The sequence below is a fragment of the Pantherophis guttatus genome, chromosome 18, assembly GCF_059756535.1.
Source record: "Pantherophis guttatus breed Tessera chromosome 18, ASM5975653v1, whole genome shotgun sequence".
Taxonomy (NCBI): Eukaryota; Metazoa; Chordata; class Lepidosauria; order Squamata; family Colubridae; genus Pantherophis; species Pantherophis guttatus.
The window spans coordinates 3,465,360-3,485,994 of NC_142080.1; the positions used below are offsets into that span (position 1 = coordinate 3,465,360).

The window sequence follows — 20,635 nt, forward strand, 5'->3', positions numbered from 1 at the left end:
TCTGGCACCCACGAAGATCAGCTGGCTGGCGTGCCGGAAACCAGAAAACCTGAAAACTGCCCCCCAAAACAGCCTGAAAATGGCCCAAAAAAAAGGCCCAGAAAAAGGCCCAGAAAACAGGCTGTTTTTGGACTGTTTTTGGACTGTTTTCCAGCATTCTGGTGCCCATGAAGATCAGCTGGCTGGCGTGCCGGAAACCAGAACAGCAGTTGGCAACGGCACGAGTGCCCACAGAGGGGTCTCTGCGTGGCACCTCCGGCACACATGCCATAGGTTCACTATCACGGTTCTAAGAGCTGTGACTTTATTCAGAGTATAAATAACCTTCAGGGTATAATAACCTTCCTGAAAACTCTGGGATTAATTAGGCCATTAATTCATGAAATCATCCATGAGTTCGTTAATTAAGGCATCCTGTGCTGAAATGCTGAAAGTTTTGATGTAGCCCTTTGCAATAACCATCATCGAATTTAATGAATGGTTCAAAGCTGATCTAAACTGTTGGCATAAAACCCCTGTCAATTTTGTTATTAACAATACTGTTCATTATTAAAATATGGCAAGAGTCAGATGTATTTGTGCTGGACAACTTTCTCAGGGATCTGAGCCTATAATCACCCAAATATAATGTCCTTTGGGATTAAGGACGAAGTTAAATTTAAAGGACATTTTCTACATGTGGACTAGCAACTTTTTGAAATGCTGTTGGTCTTTAAGGCTGCAGCACCCCCTGCAGGCCAAAGGACATAGCAATTTTTGTTTTTCTTTTCGTGCCTTCAAATCCGTCCTGACTCGGTGACTTATTTTATGACCAGGACATATTTTTATGATCTTTTTGCCAGGATGGTTAAGCCAATCACCACCGTGACTAAGAGGATCATACCGTCGTTAAATGAATCTGACTTCCCCCATTGACTTTACTCGTCAGAGGCTGGCTAGGGGAGGTTGCAAATGGGGATCACGTGACCCTGGGATGTTGCAACTGGCATAAGATACATGTTGGTTGACGACTGCCCATGTCGTAATCACGAGGATAGTGCGATGGTTGTAAGTGTGTGGATACACACACACACACACACAGAGTTGTGAGGTCAAGAAAGTCATTTACTCAAGGTTGAGCAGATAGCAGCAGATAAGGGAAGAAATAGCAATCAGCAAATTAAAGCTTGTCAAAGTACTTTGGTTCTCAATAGGAGTGCGCAGAAGAACAGTCAAAATCCAGTTCAAAGTTCAGAGAGCCAAGTCAGATTCGTCAAACAGTCCAAAGGTCAGGGTTTCGGGAATCACAAGTAGAAATTCAGGAATGACATGCTACAACAGGAGTGTACGGTCCATGTCCAAGGGATTGGAGACTGAGCATCATCAGACTGCTCCAGCTGTGTGTCTCCTGAGGCTGACATTCCACTAAGGCAGCTTCTTCAAAGTCAAACTCGTGGTCTACAGTACAATGTCTTCTCAGCAGAGCCTGCTATTCCTGAGCGAAAAGCAAATTTCCTTCCCCGTCTCAGGACCTCCTCCACAGGTAGGTTTGGATGGAGTGAGCTCTCGCGCGGTCCTTAATGTAACCCACCTGATCGTCCGAGATAGTAAAAGAAATATCGACAAACCAGCTGAAAAGAGAGGAGAAATTCTGGTCAAAGGAAACGTGAGACATTTATGCTTTTCAGAGTTGCAAGATTCCGTTAATTATTGTAATTCTACAATAAAGTAGAATTAGCTTGTCTGGTTCTGTTTCCTGCCTGGAAGGCTGACAACAATTTTGCACGTCTGGAAATACAAATCTCTCACTGTTCGTTTTACAGACTGAGAAACTAGGGAAGGTTTCTTTTGAGTTTCTTTCTCTGCCCGTTATATAGCTGCGGGATACTCTTTCTCTTATCTAATTGCTCCCTAGGCAGCCTCTCTTTTTCCATCTCCCAAACTTCACACGAGGAATCTTCTAGCCCAGTGATGGCGTGCCCAAAGCGGTACGTGGAGTCATGTCACCTGGCACGCACGATGTCACCTGTTCCTTTTCTGGGTTTCTGGCACACATGTGTACATGCCAATCAGCTGGCTTTTGTGTGTGCAGCAGTGCTGGAAACCGGAAGAGCTGGTCTGTGAGCCGGGAATGGAGCTTCCTTGAACTTCGGAATTGGGAGTGTCCAGAAAGAAGGAGGACCAATGGGAATTCTCCCTTCTGCAGCATCATCGGTCTCCGGGCAGAGTCTCCCTTGACTTCACCCACTGGAGGAGAGAGTTCCGCGTAGAGAAGAAGCCCAAGTTGGTTATTCAGGCCAAGATCCCCCCCTTCCACTTTCTCCGCTTCTCTCTCTCTCCCCGCAGAATTGTCTCTCCTGCTTCCGGAGACTCTGCCCGGAGACCGATGACACTCAAGCAGGGAGAATTCTCATTGGTGCTGCCCCTGATTCTGGCCCCTCCCATCTCAAAAGTCTGAGATAAACACTCCCCCCGAATGCAGAACATGCGGGGTGCCAGCTGATTGGGGTGTGCGCATGCGTGGCAGTAACTGGAAGACTTGGTGGCCTTATCCGGTGCACACATGCCCACAATATTCCCAATTTGGGGTCTCTTTTCCTCCAGACCCTCTTCACTTACTCGTTCAACACCACGACCACTGCAATGCCATCGGGTCTCAGGAAAGCGGAGGTCTTCAACGGACAGCTGTCGAACAAGCAGGTGGAGGTCAAAGCAACGCGCACGGAGCCTTCAGGGATGAATTTGCTGGCAGGAAGAGAGAAGAAGTTAGCCGATACCACTGCACAGAGATCAGTTCAGGCAGCCCTCCACTTACGACCACTCATTTAGTGACCGGAGTTACATCGGCACGGAGAAAAGCGACTTACGACTGCAACCTCACACAACTGTCAACGGATCAAAATTTGGGTCCTTGAAAACGGCTGTTTAACCTACTAAGAGCAATCGGTTATCAAACTGCCTCCTTCTCTCCATATATTACCACGGCAGCCTGTGGAACTCCCTGCCACTGGATGAGCCCATTCTATATAGCAGTGATGGTGAACCTTTTCGGGGCCGAGTGCCCAAACTGGAACATGGGGAAACCAGAAGACGAGCTGGCTGGTATGCGTATGCCTTTTTTTTTTGGCCGTTTTTTGGGGCATTTTCAGGGCATTTTCTGGGCTGTTTCAGGCTGTTTTTCTGGACATTTTCAGGCCATTTTCTGGGCCGTTTTCAGGCTGTTTTTCAAACCATTTACGGCTGTTTTTCTGCTTGTTTTCTGGTGCTCCGGTGCCGGTGAAGACCAGCTGTGCACCGGAAACCAGAAGAGCAGCTGGCGATGGCGTGTGTGCCCGCAGAGATGGGCTCTGCGTGCCACCTCTGGCACACGTGTCATAGGTTCACCATCATGGTTATATCTGTGGGCACGCGAGCGTTGTCCTAGCTCAGCTCCAGCGCGCCTGTGTGCACCAGCCAGCTGTTTTTTTGGGCCTTCCAGAAGTTGGGAAATGGGCTGATTTTGGCCTCCAGAGGGCCTCTGGGGGGTGGTGGGGAAGGCTGTTTTTGCCCTCCCCAGTCTCCTAGAAAGTCTCTGGAGGCTGGGGAGGGCAAAAATGGGGCTTCCGGTTTCTCTGGAAGTCAGGAAATGAGCTGTTTCTGGCCTCCAGGGGGCCTCCGGGTGGGGGAGGCTGTTTTTGCCCTCCCCAGTCTCCTAGAAAGCCTCTGGAGCATGGGAAGGGTGAAAAATGGTTCCATCATGCCATCGCATGGGGAACATGGGGGGGGGGTGTCATGTGCGCAAGCACAGTGGGGCGGGGCGCATTGAATTATGGGTGTGGGCACATGCATGCATGACACCCCTCCCCCCGCACTCTCCCCGCTTTTGGCACATGACGGCAAAACGGTTCGCCATCATGGCATCTGTATTATTCTTTTTTGCTCATCCTCCTTTTCCTCCCCACCTTACAAAACCGTCTCGGATGATGAGTTTACCTGAAATGTCCCAGGTGATAAAACATGGGCTGTTTGTAGAATTCATCTTTGAGGGAGTTCACAATGATGGGGCTGTCCACGGGATTGTCCACCCAGTTGGGACCCCCTTCCATGTCCAGGGCCAAGTTCCAGTCAATCCACCCGGTGACAAAGTGGTTGAGATTCTGCAGAGACCAAAAGCATCAGGGGCTTTACCGGTTGCATTACAGCCCAAATCTCCCTTTCCTTTGCATGCCAGGAGGAAAAAAAAGACATTTCTGAATTGAGCAAAATATGAAAGAATCAAACTTCAGACCATGGTCTGCCTTGGACTCGGGGAAAACTAGAGAGGGAAGGTTCTCTAAAGATGAAAACTTGCCCTCAGAAGTTGTGGGTGAAGAAGAGAATGGACGACCACTTGTCTGAAATGGGGTAGGGTTTCCTGCTTGAGCAGGGGGTTGGACTAGAAGACCTCCAAGGTCCCTTCCAACTCTCTTATTCAGTTATCCTCAAGCCCACCGTTCTTCTCATCAAACTTTTGATTCACTGGTGCAGTTTGACGTCCAAGAAGCTGCAAAGACATTTCAATCACTCGTCCATTCCTGCCCTTCTTATCGTCGAAGAGATCCATTTTTGGTCGTAGCAAGGGAATCCCCTTACCGTCAGGATACTTCTGCTGTAATAGGTGCCTCTCTCCCAGCTCCCCAGGGCAACCTTCACGTCCCAGTACACAAAACCGTTGCAAGCTTCGGTGTAGAGCAGGAAGAAATCGGGGTACAGGCGATGGGTAACGTCCAGAGTAAGTCCAGCTGGGGTGACCGTATCAAGATACCAATGGATGCCAATGCCTGATACGAAGGCTGCCGCGGTACTATTGCCAATCACCTGTCAGGGGGCAGAGGGAAGGAAGAGGAGCCTCAATCCAGGCAGTCCTCGATTTACGACAATTCATTTAGTGACCTAAGTTCCAAGTTCCCCCAGGTCACTGCGATCAAAAATTCAGACGCCGGGCCACCGATTCCTATTTACAACGGTCGCAGCCTCTCGCGGATCCCCTTTTGAGAACTTCCCGACAAAGCAAACTCGAGGGGGACAGGCAGATTTGCTTAACAACCATGTGTGGTTAACTTCACCATGGCAATGATTTGCTTAACGACTGGGGCAAGGAAGGTCATCAAATGAGGCAAAATGAATGGAAGACGTCGCAAGGATTTTCGGCTTGATTGTGGGTCATAAGTTGAGGGCTACCTGTACATCGTACAAAACCTATCATCCCCAACCGATCCCTTGAGACATTTTTGGGGCCCCCCACGGGGCTCCCCAAATTCTCCCCCAGCATCTTCTGCAATTCAGCTGTACCTTCTCGGTCATGAGCCAAAACCTGGATACCTAGACATAGTCCTCAATTTAGGACGGTTCACTTAGTGTCCATTCAAAAGTCAGCTAGAACCAGTCCTCGCACTTACAATGGACTCAGCATTCCCTCAATCATGTGATCAAAATTCAGGCTCGCTTAGCAAACCAATGTGAATTTCACTCTCGAGAGTCACAAGATCATCGGCGTTTGTGACTTTCCGACAAGCAAGGTCAATGGGGGGGAGGTTGGACTTGCTTAACGGCCGCAGGATTCACTTAACGACAACCATCGTTGCCGTGGTGAAGTTAACCACACAGGGTCGTTAAGCAAATCTGCCTGTCCCCCTCGACTTCGCAAAAGGGGATCCACGAGCGGCTAAATTGGGAATGAAGCTCACTCAATCGTAGCTTTGCTCGGCAACGGGAATTCTGGTCCCGACCACTCAGTCGTAAGTCCAGGACCGCCCGTCGTAGGGTAGATACATCCTACAGTTCGAAGACCTACCTGGTTGGCCCACTTTGGCAAGTGAAACCTCTGGTCATCCATAATGATGAGGTGAACATCTGGATGGCAGCTGGCGGCGAGGGCGGGGCCCAAGTCCTTAATGATAAAGTCGCGTTGATGTTTCGATGAGAAATAATTAACCGGAAAGTTGTCCATACTTATGAAAACGGTGCTGACTGGTTCATTCTGGGAGCTTAACGCCCAGAAAGTAATATTATTTTTAGCGTACTCATCTAGGAACCTAGATTCAAATAGAGAATGTTGCAATCATGTTAGTTTAGCATGCTGTATCTTTGCTCAGAGAACCAAGCCAATTTTTTTTCAAGCCTCTTATATTTATGAAAACCCCTATTTTCCAGCCCTCTGACTGACCGAAAGGCGTATATTCCATCAGAATTGGCAAAGCGATAGAGATAAATCCATATTTAGATAAATCCAAAATAGGCCTGAAAAACGGCCCGACAAGTGACCTGAAAATGGCCCAAAAACGACCTGAAAATGGCCCAAAAAACGGCCTGAAAATGGCCCAAAAAACGACCTGAAAATGGCCCAAAAAACGACCTGAAAATGGCCGAAAAAACGGCCTGAAAATGGCCCAAAACACAGCCTGAAAATAGCCTGAAAATAGCCAGAAAAATGGCCTGAAAACCCAAACTCAAAAAGGCAATTTTTGGGGCCATTTTCAGGCTGTTTTTTTGGGCCAAATTTGGCCCGAAAATCAGCTCGAAAAACAGCCTAAAAATCAGCCTGGAAAACGGCCTGAAAACAGCCAGAAAACCCTAACCCAAACAGGCCATTTTGGGGGCTGTTTTCAGGTCGTTTTTTGGGCTGTTTTTCCAGCCTAAATCGGCCCGGAAAACAACCAGAAAATTGGCCTGAAAACAGCCCAAAAATGGCCTGACAAATGACCTGAAAATGGCCCAAAAAACGGCCTGAAAATGGCCCCAAAAACAGCCTGAAAATGGCCCAAAAAACGACCTGAAAATGGCCCAAAAAATGGCCTGAAAATGGCCCAAAAAACGGCCTGAAAATGGCCCAAAAATGACCTGAAAATGGCCTGAAAATGCCCGGAAAATGGCCTGATAAAACAGTAAAAAAAAAAAAAAACTAGGCTATTTTTGAGGCCTTTTTCAGGCCATTTTCAGACTGTTTTTCTGGCCAAAATCGGACTGAAAAACAGCCTGAAAATAGCCTGAAAACAGCCAGAAAAATGGCCTGAAAACCCAAACTCAAAAAGGCAATTTTTGGGGCCATTTTCAGGCTGTTTTTTTGGCCAAATTCAGCCCGAAAATCGGCTCGAAAAACAGCCTAAAAATCAGCCTGGAAAACGGCCTGAAAACAGACAGAAAATCCTAACCCAAAACAGGCCATTTTGGGGGCTGTTTTCAGGTCATTTTTTGGGCTGTTTTTCCGGCCTAAATCGGCCCGGAAAACAACCAAAAAATTGGCCTGAAAACAGCCCAAAAACGGCCTGACAAACGGCCTGAAAATGGCCCAAAAAACGGCCTGAAAATGGCCCAAAAAACGGCCTGAAAATGGCCCAAAAAACGACCTGAAAATGGCCCCCAAAACAGCCTGAAAATGGCCTGAAAATGCCCGGAAAATGGCCTGATAACAGTAAAAAAAAAAAAACTAGGCTATTTTTGAGGCCTTTTTCAGGCCATTTTCAGACTGTTTTTCTGGCCAAAATCGGACTGAAAAACAGCCTGAAAATAGCCTGAAAACAGCCAGAAAAATGGCCTGAAAACCCAAACTCAAAAAGGCAATTTTTGGGGCCATTTTCAGGCTGTTTTTTTGGGCCAAATTAGGCCCGAAAATCAGCTCGAAAAACAGCCTAAAAATCAGCCTGGAAAACGGCCTGAAAACAGACAGAAAACCCTAACCCAAAACAGGCCATTTTGGGGGCTGTTTTCAGGTCGCTTTTTGGGCTGTTTTTCCGACCTAAATCGGCCCGAAAAACAACCAGAAAATTGGCCTCAAAACAGCACAAAATCTGCCCGAAAACAGTCCAAAAAAATGGGCGGGGGAAGGTCTGATTTGCCAGTTCTTCAAACAGTGCCGAATCGGAACAACCGGTTCGGGAAAACTGGTCCAAATCGGCAGCAATCCCACCTCTGGTTATTTACCTGATAAAATAACGAGCCCAGGCCTTGTGGTAGCGATCGCCTGGTTCTCCCTTTATCCTGGATTTGCCATAAACCTTGTTGTTGACTCTTAGCCAGCCAGGACTGGTCCAAGGGCTGCCGACCAATGAGAGGGGTCTCCCGGTGTGGGCCATGATACGATGGAGCAGGGGGATCTGTGGAGAGAGACAAAAACTGTCTCTGGGGATGGCCTGATCGACGCTCCACAAGACCGTTCACACCATCTCCTTGTGGGTTTATTGATTTTGACTGTGTTCATTCCGGAACTCTACGGGTAGTTCTTGAGTTGTGACCGCTATGGAGCCTGCCCATTACAGTTGTTAAGTTGTAGCGGTCATAAAACGGTTACCGACCCGACGGATTGACATTTTTCACCGACGGCGGTTAGGCAAATGGGGCAGTTGCAAGTCCCAACCCAGAGGTTGCAATTGTGAATACGGCGGTCGTTAAGACAAGGCCGTTGTTGTAAGGGTGATCCCATTGTTTGCTGGAGGGGGGAGGCGCTTTCGCTGAAAATAGGAAGTGCAAAACTGTCAGAAAATTTGCAAAGGACTGTAAATTTGACTGTGTTGCCAGGAGCCTAAGTCCGATCACATGACTGTGGGGAGGGTGGGGACTGAGTGCAGGAAATGGGTCGAAAGTCCCCCTTTTTTCGATAGGTCGTAACTTCAAATGCTCTCTAAGCAACTGGTTGTAAATAAACCGACAACTACCCGGATGTAGCTGAACTGCAAAAATGGAGGGAACTTATTTTTCCTTTATCCACTGCGGCCTCTTTTCCTCCATTGTCATGCCTGCTTTTTGTTTTTTTAAAAAATATATATATATCTAATTATTATTATAATTCTCAGCCCAAATACGGGAGCAATATTCCCTAGGGAGCTTTTAATGAAAACCTTTGTCATCCTGTGTAATTTGAACCAGAATAGTGGATTAAATTTGAGCCAAGCATTAAAATAATTATCATTATGGCATTATGTCATCATAATACACGGCTTTTAATGCCGTACTTCCAGAGAATTCTAGCTACCAGGCAGATTAAAGAGATGACTTAAAAACAGACAGGGGAGGGTATCCTCATTAAAAAAATTATGATTTCTTGGATTCGAGGAAGGTATTTCGGGAGCCGAGATGGCGCAGTGGTTAGAGTGCAGTACTGCAGCTACTTCAGCTGACTGCTAGTTCAGCAGATCAGCGGATCAAATCTCACCAGGTTCAAGGTTGACTCGGCCTTCCATCCTTCCGAGGGGGGTAAAATGAGGACCCAGATTGTTGGGGGGCAATATGCTATTTAGTATATTGTCTTTGGTGTAAACCGTCCAGAGTCCTCGGAGAGTGGGCGGCATAGAAATATGAATCATAAAATAAATAAATAAATTTTGGAATGACAGACGAATTAGGGGATAATTCCGTTTAGTGCCGATAGAAGAGAGTGTTTGTAGCTCAGGATTGAATTTTTGGGTCTTCCGGTGCTCTCTGAACTTGGTGGTTTTCTTGCAGATGTTTCATGACCCAACTAGGTCACATCAGCAGTGCTAGAAGGGAGAGGGGGTTGCAGGGAGGAAGAGGAGGAGGAGGAGGAGGACCGAGGGGTCCGTGGTGCTCTCTGAGCTTGGTAGTTTTCTTGCAGATTTTTCATGATCCAAGTAGGTCACATCATCAGTGCTGGATAATTTGTCTGGTATTAATCCCGGCTTATCCGGGCATTGACTGCTACAGAAGATGTCTTGTGGCCTTTTTGTTTCCTTCTTAGTTTGTTTCTCTTCTCTTTTGAATGCTGTGTAAATGTGGTTTATGTCTACGTGTCTGTTGATGGCCAAGTGTCACGCTTCCAGGAATTCTCCAGCGTCTTCTGACTGCTCATTGATGTTTATGGATGTGGTCGGCTACGCCTCTGTCTGTCTGCACCACATTCCCACCGACCTTAACAGGATTAACTATTGTATGTATCCTTAGTGAGTGGGTGTATTAAGTCTGTCCGAACTCACCCTAAATTTGGTGTCTTCAGGAGCCAGCTCAAAACACTTCAGTTCGAAGTCATTCACACAGCGGTCATCGTAACTGTACGGCCGCGTGGAAAAGTCGGAGCAGCCAATGGGCCAACGCAGCAAATTGTACTCAATTCCTGCAGAAGCGGAGAGAGAGAGAGAGAGAGAGAGAGAGAGAGAGAGAGAGAGAGAGAGAGAGAGAGAGAGAGAGAGAGAGAGAGAGAGAGAGAGAGAGAGAGAGAGAGAGAGAGGGAAATATTCCAGTCTTCTGATTTTCACAATCAGAAAAAGAAAATCCAGCAGGTTCTGGAGAACCGGTAGCGGAAACTTTGAGCAGTTCGGAGAACTGGCAAATACCACCTCTGGCTGGCCCCAGAGTGGAGTGGGAATGGAGATTTTGCAGTATCCTTCCCCCAGGAGTGGGGAGGGAATGGGGATTTTGCATCTTTTGAAAGATAAGAACCTCAGAGTGCTAGCTTTACATACACACACACACACACACACACACACACACACACACCGAGCTGCTAGATTTCATCAAGCAGTCATTCCCAATTTTCTCACCTTCTTCGGAGAAGTAAGACCGGAGAAGTTGATTTTGGGCTGCATAAGACAAATGCAGGATGTTGATGGCCGCAGAGTCGGTGAGCGACCCGCCGAAGCCTTTGATGTATTGGTGCCGAATGGAGGGATCGTAGGTGTAGAAAATTCCACCTGAGATACAAGAATGAACAGAATGAACAAAATAAGGAAGGGACCCTGGCAGGTCATCTAGTCCAACCTCCCCAGATTTACCCGAAGCGCCTGAGTTGGCAGCTGTTTGCCCTTCGCTCCGCTCCAACCGTTGGCCGTCCCTGCTGGTTGTGTACTTGACAAAGCTGCCGACGTCAGGGAGGGAGACCGGGTCTACCGTGTCGCAGTACGTCGCGTTGCAAACGCACACCATTGCAGTTGCGCGAAGGTATTTAGGACTACAGGGCTGGCGTGCTAGAGATCGACCAAAAATGGACAGGAGGAAAAAATAAAAGGGGAAATTTAGTCCCCTCCTACCAGCACAATGGAGCCCGCCCACTTTTCCATCTGGCTCCACCCACAACAGACTTCCCGAAGGCTTCCCCACTGACCTCTGACCTTGACCATCCCTAAGAAGGCAAGGAACAGCACCCTCAAAGCATCCCGTGTCTGCATGGCAGCCTTGAAACATCAGCCTCCGAATTCTAGAGAAGTTTACCTGCAGGGGGAAGAAAAAAAAAAGATTCATTTTTTGTTGTGGGCCTCCTTTGCAACGCTGTTGATTTTATTCATGCAGGTTTTTTGCTGCCTAAATCCTCAATCTGGCCCCCTGGCAAGACGTAGCCTCTCCCCCAACCTCCACTGATCCTTCTGCTCTAAGATTGGAGTCCAAAGTAGAGCAAACTCAACTGATTTTACTCTGCCAGATGTTCAGCATAGTCTTCACAATGACACTTTAGGTGAACTTCAGAATAGAATAGAATAGAATAGAATAGAATAGAATAGAATAGAATAGAATAGAATAGAATAATGGAATGAAGGAATGGAATGGAATGGAATGGAATGAATAGAATAGGATAGGATAGGATAGGATAGGATAGGATAGGATAGGAAAGGAAAGGAAAGGAAAGGAAAGGAAAGGAAAGGAAAGGAAAGGAAAGGAAAGGAAAGGAAAGGAAAGGAATATTATAGAATAGAATGGAATGGAATGGAATGGAATAGAATAGAATAGAATAGAATAGAATAGAATAGAATAGAATAGAATAGAATTATAGTATATAGTAGACTTCCGGCGGTGACGTCAAAGCGGAGTGGGTGAGGGTGCGATCTATAGCTCCCGAAAGCCCAATTAATTCCTGAAGTGTATTTGAATGGTAAAATTTGATTTGAGTGGTGGTAAACAAATTGAAGGAATTGATATATAAAAATCAGTGGTAAAAGGTAAAAAAGGTAAATATAGAATATAGAATATTGATATAAATAAAAAATTGTAGCTACAACTTCAGAATAAAATACATAACACATAGAGTTATACATAGATACATATATATAAGTTTAACTGAGATATAGAATTTGAATACTACTAGTAGGCCAAAGTAAAAAAGGGTGGAAATACTTAAATTAAGTTTGTAAGAAATTAAATAATTAAATTAAATTAGAAAGTAGTAAATATAGAAGAACGCTTTAAATTAAATAGAAGAATACACTTATATGATACTGTGGAAGAATTTTACAAGAAATTTAACAATGTCAATCAAACAACAGTAACAAAAACCAGAAAAAAACCTACTACTAATCCAACATCCATGACTTCTCCTATAACTCAATAATCAATTGAAAACATGTTAGGGAAGGAAAAAGATAAAACAGAGCCGACAATGAATAGTATGCAAAATATGCTCCAAATGATTCAAGAGACATTGATGAAATCGCAAGAAAGAATGGCGGATAATCAAGAAGAGGCTAGAAAACACGATCAAGAAATCAAAAATGAGATAGGAGAAGTAAAGGAAGATTTTAAAAAATATGAAGGAAAAGATGGAAAGTATACAGCAAACAATTGCAGAAAATGAGCAAAAGGTTAAAAAAAAATAGAAACTAAGGTAGACCAATTAGACCTCAAGTTGGAAATGGCGGAGCAGAAGGCATTGCAATTAAACAAAGAACTATCAGACTCAATCACCTTCCTGGAAATGGAGAAAGCCTCGTTTTTCTTCCAGAATGTCATGGAGGAGAAAGAAGAAGATCTGGGGGAGAAAATGGTTGAAATAATAGCCGAATTAACACAGAGAGATAAGTCGGAAATACGAGATACCATAGATGAAATTTACCGAGTATACAATAACTACATAAGAAGACACTGTCTAGCACGTGAAGTGCATATAAGATTTATAAAAAAAAACAATAAGATAAAATCTACAAAAAATCAAGAGAAGAGACTGTAACATACAAAGGGAAAGAGATCATAATTCTAAAACAAATTTCAAGTAGAATCCAAGAGCAAAGGCAACAGTATCACTTCTTAACATCACACCTCATAAAATACAAAGTAATGTTTAGATGGATTCTCCCAGGAGGAATTCTCATTACATGGCAGGACAAGAAGTTTAAAGTGGACTCGATAGAAAAAGCTCAAGAATTCTATAAAAACTACCTGGAAGAAGAACAAGAAAGCAAAGACGAATCAGAAAGTAAAAGTCAAGAGGAAGATCAGCAAGAGGAGATAGAAAGAGAGAGGGAGCTAAGGAAAACTCAAGAAAAAGAATGAGAAGAAAGAGAAGGAGCAAGAGGAAGAGTAAAAAGGGAGACACCAAAAAAACAGATATAGTAGGAGATGGAAGAAGCAATATCTCTATTTTCCATGAACATTAATGGTTTAAACGCACAGAAAAAGAGAACACAAATATTTACAAAATTAAAAAAAAATTAAATATAGATGTGATTTGCTTGCAGGAGGTTCATATAAAAAAAGGATTCCAAAAATTATTAGAAACTAAGAAATTAGGAAGATTACATGTATCACTATCACAACAAAGGAAAAGGATAAAAGAACACTATAACATCTGAAAGATGAAGAAGGGAAAATCCAATATAAAAGAGAAGATAAGAAAAGAATAATGCATACTTTCTTCTCCAAATTATATACACAGGAAGAAACGATAGAAGCAGAAATTAAAAACTATTTAGAGGAAGTAAATGTATGTAAACTTACGGAGGAACAGAAAGAAGTATTAAACCGACCAATCTCTGAAACAGAATTTGGAATTGCAATAAAAAGGCAAAAAAAACAATAAAACGCCAGGACCAGATGAATTATATAGGAACACACAAAAACAGATAGGAAGATTAATGCTGGAAATATTTAACGAAGCAGTACAACAAACAAACATACCCAACACACGGATAGAAGCATTAATTACATTTAAGATAAGGAAGATTCAGACCAGCAATTAGTACAAAATTACAGGCTTATCTCTTTATTAAACTCTGATTATAAAATATCTATGTCAATTATTGCTGAAAGGTTAAAGACAATTCTAGACAAATTCATACATGCAGATCAACATGATTTTCTGCCTGGGCGACAAATTAAAATAAAATATGGACTATAATTTATATGTTAGAGTTTTATGAAGCACATCCAGAGAAACAAGTTTCGCCGGTTTTCCTGGATACCAAAAAGCCTTTGACAATTTGATTTACTGTATTTGTTGTATCAGTTTGAATTGATACGACAAATTAAAAAAAAGATTAAAATTTGAAAAAATGATTTAAAAAATTTATTCAAAACAAACTGCAAGGGTAATTGTTAACCGTAGAGTAGAATAGAATAGAATAGAATAGAATAGAATAGAATAGAATAGAATAGAATAGAATAGAATAGAATAGAATAGAATAGAAGAGTAGAGTAGAAGAGAAGAAAAGAGTAGAGTAGGAGTAGAGTAGAGTAGAGTAGAAGTAGAGTAGAGTAGAGTAGAGTAGAGTAGAGTAGAATAGAATAGAATAGAATAGAATAGAATAGAATAGAATAGAATAGAATAGAATAGAATAGAATTATAGTATATAGTAAATAGAATAATGGAACGGAACGGAACAGAACAGAACAGAACAGAACAGAATAATGGGATGGGACGGGACGGGACGGGACGGGACAGAACAGAACAGAACAGAACAGAACAGAACAGAATTACAGAACAGAACAGAACAGAACAATAGAGTTGGAAGGGAACTTAGAGGTAGCTGAGTTGCTTCTCTCCCAGGTTAGTTTCCACCCATTGCTTCTTGTCCTACCCTCAGATACTTTGCAGAATACCTTCCCACCAAAGGTGGTCCCTATTTTTCTACTTGCCTTTTTTTTTACATGCTTTCGAACTGCTAGGTTGGCAGAAGCTGGGACAAGTAACGGGAGCTCACCCCGTTACGTGGCTCTAAGGATCCAAACCGATGAACTGCCAACCTTTCGATCAACAAGCTCAGCGTCTTAGCCACTGAGCCACCGCGTCCCCTGTAGTGTGGTCTTACCAAGGCATTATAAACGGGTACTAACACTTCACACGAAATCCCCCAGCATTATATAAAACTAGGCACAAGAGCTCAGGCAGACACAACCCTAAGTAACAATATTTGATCAACTAACGTTAGGGGTAGATGAAAAGTTAATAAAGAAAATATACAATTTCTTGTTAAGCTTAAACATGGAAGATGAACAGGTAAAAGACACAATGATATCATGAGCCAAAAAAAAATTGGATATACTATATTATAACTGCATTGATTTGCTTAACAATGAGCCAAAACTCGCTTGACAAATGTCTCGCTTAACGACAGGAATTTTGGGCTCCGTTGTAGTCATAAATCGAGGACTACCTGTACTGGTTTTGGTGTCAACTGCAACCGATCCCCATTCCTCCTGTGTCATTTCCCCCAGTTCAGAAATCTTGTCTCCAAAATATTCAGCCAAACAGCCTCCATCCAATTTACAACAAAAAGTCCTTCCAATGCTCGTAAAAACAAAACAAGTCATTAAAAATGTTGGTCCGTCAGCAGCCAAGAAGCAGATGCAGACAGAGTTAAAGATCCAAGAGAGGAATTTGGGAGGCAAGTCAAAAAAAGCATAGCAATTAAAGTATTGAAGCGGGCAAGAGACGATGGATAGATGATTTCTCTTTTGTGTTGCTGTTCTGATTTGCTTCTCCTCTTCTCTCTCCTTTTTGCCAGAGGCTTTACACCACGATCGATTTGTCGGGTGGTTTCCCTGATGCATTTATACGAATGGTTTAGTCCTCAAGCCGCACAAGTCAAAAGCGCCGTATAAAACATTCCCTGCTATATTCCACTATCCTAAAATCACTTTAATCCTGCATTCCCGCAATCCTGAAATACTTTTTCCCCAATTTGCAACCTGAAACCACATTTTTCCCATTCTGAAATCAGAATTTCCCCTATTCTATGATCTTGAAATCACGTTTGCCTCTCCCCCTCCACTTCTATGATCCTGAAACTTACCAACTCTGGCTTGCCTGGCACTGTAACAAACACAGGTTTGTAGGTTACATATTCCTACCTACCTGAAACTCAAAGAACACTGAGGCATCTCACTGAATTAGTTTTGTTTGGCTTCAGGAAATCCAAATTGTGGACTCTTCAGAAGGCTGGTGATGTCTTCTGTTCTTCCAGGAAGCATAGAATGTTCCTTCAAAGTAACTTGGCAAATGATATAAAATCAGCAGTTTTTCTTTAATTGGCTCCCAGATCCACCCTGGACTGGAAGCGTTAATTGGCTAAAAGCCTTTGGTGTTCTCTGAAGTCATGGCACAGAAATTTATAGCTTGGATTTTTGTGAAAGGTACAGCAATTTGCAGATTTGATGCTGAATGCAAAAACGCTCAGCTGTTCCTCAAGTGACATCAACTTCCGGCGATTTTGCAAAAATTACCCCCAGCTTTTTAAACCATGTTCTGCAAACTGGACGAGAAGCGTTTCTCCCCCATCTTTGAGAGGCCTAGGATGAAAAGTTGATTTCTCTTTTTCAAATTCAACGGGGAAAAAATGAGAAAGAGGGTTTTTTTAAAAAAGGAAAGAGAGAGAGAGAGAGAAGGTAATTGTTTCCTCCAATCGAACCAAATTAAGGATAATTAATAGATGGAATTGTCTACTTATGTGGTTTAGTTGTCTTGTTTTTTTCTTTTTGATAGTCCAAATTTCAGTATATTGAAAATAGAATAACAGAGTTGGGAGGGACCTTGGAGGTCTTCTAGTCCAACCCCCTGCTTAGGCAGGAAACCCTATACCACTTCAGACAAATGGTTATCCAACCTCTTCTTAAAAACTCCCAGTGTTGGAGCAACTTTCACCCGTGGAAATATCTGCCTCTACCTAGGATTGAACTCACAGCCTCCTGATTGGGAGGTGAGAGCTCCATCTCTAGGCCTCCGCACCACTCCTCTCAGCAGGCTTTAAGTCAATGTGGACTTCAATTCCCAGAATTCCCTAGCCAACATACTTTTCACCATCGTAGTTTTCTATTACAATATCCTAAACCTCTGTTTCTAAACTTGATAACTTTAAGATGGGTGGACTTCAACTCCCAGAATTCCCCAACCGACATGCTGGGCTGGGGAATTCTGGATCTTGAAGTCGACCCATCTTCAAGTCGCCAAACTTGAAAAACACTGAAGATCCTCAAGTCAATTAATTTTGTTTGGCTTCAGGAAAACCAAATTGTTGACTCATCAGAGGGCTGATGATGATGCCTTCTGTTCTTCAAGGAAGCATAGCATGTTCCTTCAAAATAACTGCAAATGATTTAAAACCAGCAATTTTTCATTAATTGGCTCCCAGATTCCCCTTGGGCTGGAAGTATTAATTGGCTAAAAATGGCAATAAAAGCTTTAGCATTCTATGAATTTATGGCTCAGAAATTTATAGCTTGGATTTGTGTGAAAGGTACAGCAATTTGCAGATTTGACGCTGAATGCAAAAACGCTCACCTGTTCCTCCGAGAGTCATAACTTCCGGCGATGTCGTAAAAATTACCCCCAGCTTTTTCGTGTTTTGCAAACTGGACAAGAAGCATTATTGTTATAATTCTCAGCCCAAATATGGGAGCAATATTGCCAATTCCCTGGGGAGCTTTTAGGAAAACCTTTGTCATCCCGGAGTAATGGATGAAATTTGAGCTGAGCATTAAAATAATAATTATGTTATTAGTACGTCCAGAGAATTCTAGTTACTAGGCAAAATAAAGAGATGACTAAAAAAACAAACAGCGAGTTATCATTAAAAATTATGATTTCTTAGATTCGGGGAAGGTATTTTGGCAAATTTGGAATGACAGCCGAATTAGCAGATAACTCCGTTTAGTGACGATAGAAGAGAGTGTTTGTAACTCAGGATTGAATTTTTGGGTCTCCCGGTGCTCTCTGAGCTTGGTGGTTTTCTTGCAGATGTTTCATGATCCAAATAGATCACATCATCAGTACTGGATAGTTTGTCTGGTGTTAATCCCAGTGTTGTGGTCCGCCAGCAGCCTGCGGAGTTGGCAGCGGAGTCGGACAGCGATGAGGCTGAGGAAGAACAGGGGCCAGTCCCGGAGGCTGGGGAAGGCCCGGATGAGGGCTCTGAGTCGGAGGCAGAGATGGAGTCAGGGCCATTGGGGAGTGATGTGTGGACTCCGGAGCCTCCAGAGGCTGACAGCAGAGAGGCAGAGGAACAGGAGGAGCCTGTTCCTAGTGCACATATGAGAAGAGCTGTCAGAAGGCAAGAGGAGCTACAGCAAAGAGGACAACTCAGGAGTAAGGCCAAGAGATGATTGGCCCCTCCCATAAGGCTTAAAAGACCAGCAACGGCTCTTGGGCTCTTTGTCGGAAAACAACGTTGATAGTCTTGCTGCATTTATTTCTTGTCGGCATCTTTTGCTTCTGAACTTTTGCCAAGAGATGCCTTTGGCAGTTTGCCTAATTATACCAAGGTTGGTGATTAGACTGAAGAATTTGTGTTATGAAGAGTTTGTTTTGATTTAGTTTGGACTATGCTGAGAATGAGTTAATTCTCACCTATCAAGTCCAACCCCCTGCCCCCCCCGATTCACCTGAAGTTCCTGGGCTGGCCATCCCTGCTGGTTGCGTACTTGACAAAGCTGCTAATGTCAGGGAGGGAGACCGGGTCCACCATGTTGCGGTACATCGCATTGCAAATGCACACCATTGCATTTCTGCAAAGGAATTTAGAACTACAGGGCTGGTGTGCTAATATCAACCAAAATTGGACGGGGGGGGGCGGGGGGAATAGGTGAAATTAGACCCCACTACCAGCACAATGGAGCCCCGCCCACTTTTCCTTCTGGCTCCACCCACAAAAAGTCTTTTCAAAGGTTTCCGCACTGACTTCGGGACACGACCATCCCTAGGAAGACGAAGTACAGAATCCCGAAACGTCTCGAGATCACCCAAAAGTGCTCCGGGCAGTTGCTCCTCACAAGAGACCACAAGTCCATTGTCTCCAGCAGGTATTTGTTTGTTTGTTTGTTTGTTTGTTTGTTTGTTTAACATGTACAAGATAGCAGGTGTGAATATGAACGAAGGAAATGAATACAAATAAATGGGGACAGTAGGACAGGGATGGAAGGCATGCTGGTGCGGCCCCCTTTATGAAAGTCTCTCTTAGGAATGGGTTGAGGTCCACGGTAGACAGTTTAAGGTTGAAGCTGTGGGGGTTTGAGGATGTAACAACATTTTTGGCCTGAAAATGGGCCAAAAAAGGCCCAGAAAAAGCCCTGTTTTTCCGCCATTTTTTGGGGCTGTTTTCCAGTGCTCCGGTGCCCACGAAGACGAGTTGGCCGGTGCATCAGAAGCCAGCAGACCAGCTGGCGGTGGCACGAGTGCCCCCAGAGATGGCTCTGCATGCCACCTCTGGTATGCATGCCATAGGTTCACCATCACGGTTCTAAGAGCTGTGACTTTATTCAGAGTATAATAACCTTCAGAACAGGTGTGAAATGCTACCGGTTCGGGCTGGTTCCCCAAACCGATAGTAAAAAATGCTATTGGTTCGCTGAACCAGTAGTATAAAAATGTAAAAAAAAGTTCTGACGATCAGCTGAGCGACGCGCGATGATGGCTGTCCATCTCTTTTTGCATGCTATTTTTCCACTTTATTTGTTCCGCCTCGGGAAGAGCCAAAATGTCCTCATAGTTTTTGGGTGTAGTGACATCACAATTAATGGACATCACATAGTCCTTTAAGATTTTAGGTGTGTTCCCTTTGTTTGACCTAGGTGATTTTCTGATGTTTTTGTCTGCATTAATAGTATTTTCAGACGATTCGATGGGGTCCTTTCATCAATGTATTGTGTATTAATGATGTGGTGGCCTTCTTTCCAATTCTTAATTGCTATTTTATGTTTGATTGATTTGTTGATGTGTATGTGAGGTTTTGATTGTGTCTGATTATCTTTATATGTGTGTTTATCTATTATGATTTCGTTTGAATGTATTTTGCTCCAATTTGCATTTTCATCAAAATTCGCCGATCCTGAAATTATTATTTTATGATTGTTGTCCATAAATCTATATGCTTTGGTTTTGGATTCATAACCTACGAATCTTAGCCTTTTTGAGATTTTATCCCCCTTTCTTCTAAGTTGTTTGGGAATATGTACGTTGGCCATTACCCCAAAAACGTGAAGGTGAGATAATTTGGGTTTGCAGTTATACATGATTTCATATGGTGTTTTTTAAATTACGCTAGACCATAATCTATTCAATGTATAATTTTAATATAGAATGGCCTCTCCCCAATATGAAAAACTTAATCCTGCGTCTTCCAACACACACCTTACCATAGTCTGTAAAACACTGTTTCTGCGTTCAACTACACCATTTTGATATGGCGAAAATGGCAAAGTTTTGTAATGTATCAAACCATTTTTGTTAATCCAGTTACTAAATTCTTTGCACATGAATTCAGAACGTCTGTCTGTCATTATCTGTTTGACTTTGATATTATGTTGAGTTTCGACTCTCTTATAAAATTCTTTGAATTTTATTTTTGTGTTTGAGGGTGTACACGAAACCATACCTACTATGGTCGTCGATTATATCCATGTGCACCAGTTGAAAAATGTGTGTGGTGCTCCTTATAGATTTCTAGGTCAGGGTCTGTTTTTTAATTTTGAGCTTTTACAAATAGAACACTCTAGA

The 20,635-nt window shown here is 43.4% G+C and overlaps 1 protein-coding gene across 1 annotated transcript; it reads right to left on the reverse strand.

The window, feature by feature from the left end:
* Nucleotides 1-1,466: 1,466 nt before the first annotated feature.
* On the reverse strand, nucleotides 1,467-11,267 carry LOC132709971 (lysosomal acid glucosylceramidase-like). The gene is made up of 10 exons (XM_087881366.1): nucleotides 11,048-11,267; nucleotides 10,719-10,910; nucleotides 10,488-10,637; nucleotides 9,924-10,060; nucleotides 7,918-8,090; nucleotides 5,792-6,032; nucleotides 4,591-4,815; nucleotides 3,952-4,115; nucleotides 2,599-2,724; nucleotides 1,467-1,610 (listed from the first exon to the last, which is right to left on the reverse strand). Exons 1-10 carry the CDS (start codon nucleotides 11,109-11,111, stop codon nucleotides 1,505-1,507), a joined length of 1,578 nt encoding a protein of 525 aa, XP_087737492.1. The 5' UTR covers nucleotides 11,112-11,267; the 3' UTR covers nucleotides 1,467-1,504.
* Nucleotides 11,268-20,635: the final 9,368 nt, after the last annotated feature.

Coding starts and splice junctions, on each gene's coding strand:
- LOC132709971 (XM_087881366.1), bottom strand. CDS start 11,111: ATGCAGACACGGGATGCTTTGAGGGTGCTGTTCCTTGCCTTCTTAGGG. Junction 6,033..7,917: donor TGGGCTCGTTATTTTATCAG/GTAAATAACCAG, acceptor ATTTGAATCTAG/GTTCCTAGATGAGTACGCTA. Junction 4,116..4,590: donor ACAGCAGAAGTATCCTGACG/GTAAGGGGATTC, acceptor TGGTCTCTGCAG/AATCTCAACCACTTTGTCAC.